The sequence below is a fragment of the Trichosurus vulpecula genome, chromosome 4, assembly GCF_011100635.1.
Source record: "Trichosurus vulpecula isolate mTriVul1 chromosome 4, mTriVul1.pri, whole genome shotgun sequence".
Classification (NCBI taxonomy): domain Eukaryota; kingdom Metazoa; phylum Chordata; class Mammalia; order Diprotodontia; family Phalangeridae; genus Trichosurus; species Trichosurus vulpecula.
In genome coordinates this window covers 183,553,637-183,560,435 of record NC_050576.1, presented here as the reverse complement: position 1 = coordinate 183,560,435, position 6,799 = coordinate 183,553,637, and the positions used below count along the sequence as shown (strand labels likewise).

At 39.4% G+C, this 6,799-nt stretch overlaps 1 protein-coding gene across 1 annotated transcript; it reads left to right on the top strand.

The window, feature by feature from the left end:
- The first annotated feature begins 5,503 nt into the window (after positions 1-5,503).
- Positions 5,504-5,956, top strand: LOC118845669 (keratin-associated protein 9-1-like). The gene has a single exon (XM_036753668.1). The coding sequence runs from the start codon at positions 5,504-5,506 to the stop codon at positions 5,954-5,956; it is 453 nt and encodes a 150-aa protein (XP_036609563.1).
- The last annotated feature ends 843 nt before the right edge of the window (positions 5,957-6,799 follow it).

Sequence of the window (6,799 nt, the reverse complement as noted above, 5' to 3'; positions counted from 1 at the left end):
AGAGAGAGAGAGAGAGAGAGGGCACAAGGTGAGTTGAATATGAAGGAACAACATCTAAAAAAATCAAATTAAGGGATGAGAGAGGAATATATTGAGAGAAGGAGAAAGGGAGAGATAGAATGCAGAAAATTATCTCGCATAAAAGTGGCAAGAAAAAGCAGTTCTGTAGGAAGGGAAGAGGAGGCAGGTGAGGGGGAATGAGTGAATCTTGCTCCCATTGGATTTGACTTGAGGGGGGAATAACATACACACTCACTTGTGTATCTTACCTTACAGGAAAGAAGGAGGAAAGAGATAAAAAGGAGGGAGGGAAGATAGAAGTGAGGGCAGATAGGGGGAGGAGGTAATCAAAAGCAAATACTTTTGAAAAGGGACAGGGTCAAGGGAGAAAACTGAATAAAGGGGGATAGGATAGGAAGGAGCAAAATATAGTTAGTCTTTCACAACATGAGTATTGTGGAAGGGTTTTGCATAATGATACACATGTGGCTTATGTTGAATTGCTTGCCTTCTTAGGGAGGGTGGGTGGGGAGGGAAGAGAGGAGAGAATTTGGAACTCAAAATTTTAAAAGCAGATGTTCAAAAAAAAGTTTTTGCATGCAACTGGGAAATAAGATATACAGGCAATGGGGCACAGAAATCTATCTTGCCCTACAAGAAAGTTAGAGAAAAGGGGATGGGGGACGGGGAGTGGGGTGACAGAAGGTAGGACTGACTGGGGAATGGGGCAACCAGAATATATGCCATCTTGGAGTGGGGGGGGAGGGTAGAAATGTGGAGAAAATTTGTAATTTATAATCTTGTGAAAACCAATGCTGAAAACTAAAAATATTAAATAAATAAATAATGATTAAAAAAGAATTTTGAGTATGCGGGTCTCTAAGCATTGGCTTTCTTTTATAAGGGAATAAAGGTGAAATATAAGGTCTGCATTATTCTCACAGAAATATTACTTCTGTGTCTTCTTCCTTTTCCTTGTATTACACTATGCACTCATTTACCCAAATGCTCTCATCCCATTCCTCATCCTTTAGATTAAAAAATGTCTCCATAAGTTTATATCTTCTTGAAATATAAGGTGAAATATTCCCTCTTGAAATTCTACTAAACCATACACTTAGTCTTACTGTGAGAATCCTTCTAGGGAAGAGTGATTTACTTCTTGCATCTGATCATGACTAACCCTTTTCTTTCTATTTATCTGAGCTGCATTTATCCTCCCTGAGGCAAGGGACTTTGATCACAGGATGGAGACAGTGCTACTTTTTCAATTGCCTTTGGTGAGTCCAAGGTCAAGCCCTTCCTTTCTTCCCTTTGTGCTTTTAATTGGGTATGATTTGCTGTAGCTCTGCTTCATTACCAGGTGCAATAGCAAAGCTCCTCATTAATTGGCCAATAATAGGTCCCAGGCCAAGCCCTACTTAGTCATTGTTTGGACCCTAAATGGCTCAGAATGAATGTAAATAGCAATTGTTTCTGTTTTGGCCTAAAACCCTGAAGGTCTTCCCATCCCAGATTTTTTTAAAGACTCCCTTCTTTGCCTCACTTCTTATTAAGCTTTAATCACTGAACAGGTTTTGCTTCAGTCAAACTTAGCTTGAAAACATCAAACATCTTAGCTTGAAAAGGCCAAGGTTTCCCACTGTATCCTGGCCCATCTCCGATCATTCCGATCTATATCTAGCCACTGGATTCAGAAGGCTCCAGAGGTGAAAATGAGACTGGTGACTTTGCACTGCCCTCCTTCACTTAGATCCAGTTCACTTGCATATCATGGCATCACCTCTCTGATGCTATGGTCCTCTTCAAGAAAGAAAGACAAACAGCAGCAGCAGCAGCAACTTTTAATTGAGTATGGTTTGCCATGGCTCTGCTTCATTACCAGGTCCAAATAGTAAAGCTCTTCAGTATACCATAGGACTTGGCACCAAGATTTTGTGTTCAAGAAAGATAGAGATTTTCACACAAACATTGGGAGAATGGAGTTAGCTGACCATGGCTAAAATATTATGCCCCTGAATCTAGTCATTTGGTTTGCAAATGCCTACCAATACTCCCCAAGGCAGAGACTGATCTTCAGAATTCCATTGCCATCACTAGAAAAATTGTTTAAATGTATTAATAATCATTTAATATCATTTGAACCTCCATAAGGGCCAGAACCTGAACTGATCAACTAATCGGCCTAATAGATATCCCTTTGTTCTCTGAGTAAACTCAGAGAATACCTCTTCCTATATCAATAAGGCCAGATGGAGCTGACTTAAGAGCATTTTTTCCTGTTTATGGCCATTAAGGGTGAGGCCCTTAACCAGAGACATATCTTGTATACTGGGACTTTCTTATCTTAGTATTTTATGGACATATACTATGTTATGTCATATTAATGGCAAAGAAAACATAGCTATCCTGGGTGGTAATTTCAATTGACACTGTGTCAATTCTCTTATCTTATTGTATTTATCACTTATTCAATTAAGAAAATTCCTTTCTCATACTATGGTTAAACATATATGGAGATCATAAATTTGAGTCCTGAATTGGCATTGTTCTAAAATGTATTTAAGTTTTCTCATTCTTTTGTTCAGACAGTCAGAACTTTTGGCTCCATGTATATACATGTTTGCTAGCTTCATCTAGCTTTAAGGGAATAAACAATGTGAATTTATATGCCGCCTAGGCTCCCTGCCTCTTTTAGCCAAACTTTCAGGTCGATAGTACATATTTATCTACTAAGGATGGATTGCATCACCCTCATCATCATTCATAGCTGCACTGAACAAATCAACAAGGACAACACTGATTATTCAAGTGAATAGAATTGATTAAGAGATAAATAGGGAAGCCCTGCTTAGCTCACAAGAATATCTAAGAGCAAATCAGAGAAAATGGGAATGAGAAAAAAATAAGAAAACAACAAGGAAATTGAAATACATGATTAAAGGAAATAAAGTTGGGCAGTTGGCAAAGGCTAGCACATCAGTGAAATGATGAGAACAAAAAAGTGATTTCCATTTTCTGTCCTCTGGTAGCTTTGACATGTCAAAGCAGGGCATACTGGTGGTTCTCTGAGGTTCCTTCCATAAGGATTTAGGAAGACCAAGGTGGTTCTTACCAGTTCTAGTTCTTTAGAATCCTTTGAATGGGATTCTCTAAAGCAGGTCAGTCTCAGTTAATAATCATTTAATTAGCCCTTACTAAGTGTTAAGCACTGTAATTATTTTTTTTAAAAAAAAGGTAAAACCCACAAGCCCTGCCTCGAGGATCTCACATTCTAACAGGGGAGACAACATGCAAAAATAGTACATAAAAGGTATAAACATTATAATTTAAGGGTAATCTCAAAGAGAAAGCACTATTAATAGGAAATATTAATTATTATTAATTAATTAATAGGAAAGATTGCTTGCAGAATGTGGGATTGAAGATGAGTTTTGAAAGGAAGCCAGGAGATAGAGGTGAGAGGTGAGAGTGTTCAAAGTATGGAGGGAAATTAGTGAAAAGGGATAAAGTAACATGTCCCTACATGGAAAGAACCCAGAAAGTGGATGATTGGAAATTGAGGAGAAAAGAAAAGCTTAAGAGAATGGCATTATTCAAATGGGCTCTCCTGTCAACTGAGCCCCTTGGTTGCAAAGGCTCTACTCTCTCCCATTCCAGTGATAGAAAAAACATTGTATCCCACAGGGTAGTGGCTCATTGAAAGTGCTAACAGCTGTTGTTCATGGACAGAGCATCCTACCTCAAATGTCTGAGTAAAGGAGGGTGTTACAGGTTTGGGCAGAAGTCTACTAAGCCTTGAATTCCCCTTGAGAGGTGTCCACACTACCTCACTGTATCAAGTACAGACAATGTATTTGACTCTGCACATTTTTCCCATCACCCTCAGTAGGAAGACGGGGTTACCAACTGTCCCAAATCATGCATCAAAGACAGAACTAGAGAAAGAGGTGTAATATATAACTCTGAGCATTTATTCCATGTTCAATGATAATAATAATACTAACTACAATGTCCCCTTTTGTTAAAACAAATTACACCATAATCCAGAAACACCAGAAACCAATCCCTCCAAATAGGAAGGAAAGTAAAAAGGGAGTCTTTCAATAATATCTTCACTTAAGGATGGAGTGAAGGGTGGGGGGTGGAACTTTATGAAATCAGCTTCTATAAGATGGGTCATGTCTTTTTTAAACTCCCACTAAAGTAGAAGGAATGGTCTGGCTAACTTCAACAAGGGAAAAATCAGGAAAGGAACAGCTCAGAGAGTAGAACAGAGTTCGTAAGTGCAAGGGGAAGGTGGCATAAAACTAGAAGCGATGTGGAGAGAGAGAGACAGACAGTGAGAGAGACAGAGACAGAGAGAAAATAGGCTTGGAACCTCACACAGGCATCACAAAATGCCTCCGAAAGCAGCTATATCCAGAATTACCATTCCTGGAAATTAAATATAGGGGATTTTAGAGGAGATAAAGAATAAGAAAAGGAGTGAAAGGAAAACACTTCTTATTAAGGGGCTTCATAAATTACTATCACTGAAATAGATAATGTGCATGGCAGTGGGATGATCACACTAAATAGATGAGCTATTCTACTCTTATTTGAACTAAGAAAGGGAAGAACTAAAAAAGAGAGAGAGAACAAAAACAAAAGTTAACTCAAGATGTTTGGATAAGTCAGGCTAAGAGGGGGAGAAGAAATGAGGAGAGATGATGGGGTTTAAAATTGGAGAAAGAAAATAAATGCATAAACTAAGAACCAACTTCAGAAGAAAAAAAGTGTGTGTGGTGGGTGTTGGAAAAGCTATTGAATGTTCTAGAGAAGAGATAACGAAACATACATAATTTTTTCATTAGATGCTCTAAGAACCATGGAAGTACCTAGGAAAGTTACTATTATCCCCATGTGATGAAGAAGGCAATTTATCTTTAGGGAATCAAAGTGACAAATTCAACATTGCATAGCTGATAAGTGGGTGATGTAGGATTTCAATTTTAGAATTCTTACTCCAAACTTATGCTCTGGAATCAGAGTCACAAGTTTTCACTGTCATGCTATGCTAACTAGGTGAAGTTACCAACCTATCAACAGCAAGAAAAAAAAGAGATGAGATCATCCTTCTCATCTCTGACCTATCACCATCAGATGATCAAACCACATAATGGTCAATTCACATAATGATGGTCGATGATTTCATGATGAGGAAGATGATTCTTGAAAACAAATTTTCTATCACCTTAGAAAGAACAGACTGGATGAACTGAGAAGAGTAACAAACTAAATCATTGATTCTAATAATATTCATAATGATACTCAGAAACTAGTATGTAAAACAATTTCCTGAGGTCATAGAACATGGCATAAACAATAACAAGGAAAGATCCTGCTCATGGGGCCAATTTTACACACTGAGGACAAGTATATAAAGTCCCAGAAAAGGAGGATTCTCAGACTACTAGAATTTTTTCTCGACAGCTCAACAAAAGTCACATCCACCAAGACCATGGTCAACTCCTGCTGCTGTGCTCCCACCTGCTGCCAGCCAACATGCTGCAGAACAGTCTGCTGGAAAACAACTTGTTGTAAGCCAACCTGCTGTGAGCCCAGCTGCTGCCAACCTTGCTGTCAGCCATCCTGCTGTGAGTCCATCTGCTGCCAGCCTACATGTTGTAGGACAATTTGCTGTAGAACAACTTGTTGTCAGCCAACTTGTTGTGTGCCCAACTGCTGCCATCCCACCACCTGTGGTTCTAGCTGCTGCACACCTTGCTGCCAGCCAACCTGTTGTAGAACTGTCTGCTGCCAAACAACTTGTTGTAAGCCATCCTGCTGTGAGTCCAGCTGCTGCCAGCCTTCCTGCTGTCAGCCAACTTGCTGTAAAACAATCTGCTACCAGTCACCGTGCTGTAAACCCACCTGTTGTGGGTCCAGCTGCTGCCACCCACCCTGCTGTTGATCAACTTGCTGGACCAATTTTGCAGTAATTTTATTTAGAGCCAATCATCCTCAGACTCCATATTTTTATTGTCAACTTCTCTCCTACTGGACAAATACAAAGATATTCCTCTACCACCTTGCTGCTAGAAGTCTTGGACACCCCTGGATATGATGTCATATATCTCACTATCTGACAACCACTTTCAGCTGAGCTCTCAGCTCCATGTTCCCTGCTGGAACAGGGCTCATATGCCCATTTTATTACTACATATGTCCAGCCCTGACTCACCTTGTGTTTGACCTTTTCTTTTTCTTTTCAAATCACCAGTGACAGACAAGAAATCACTTTTCTTGTCAGGATTTGACCAAGTATATCCAAAGAGCTAATCTCTGAGGTTTTAGTCTTTGTAACCACTTAACTTTGTTTTCTTTTTAATATTTTTCCAATCTATTGTTCTCACATTTCCTAATTATTCTTTCTTAAATGTCCTCTTAGGACCAACAGGGCTTCCCAGCTGGTCACCTAATAAACTCTTTTTGTTTGCCTAATCTCACTTGTCCTTGTCAATTTGTGAAGCACAAATGATGGTGGTAGTGGTGGTGGTGGTGGTGATGGTGGTGGTGGTGGTGGTGGTGATGGTGGTGGTGGTGGTGGTGGTGGTGGTGGTGATGATGGTGGTGGTAGCAATGATACTATTCATACTTCCATAAATCATCTATGCACTTGAGTTTATTTTCTAGTAAGGTCACTAGATTTATATTGATCTCTCTACCCCTTTGGGACCAATAGTGAATGTGACAGCTGATTGGGCAATTGGTCATAGTTTAACTTTTCTAATCTCTCCTTTTTTGCAAAAAGTCA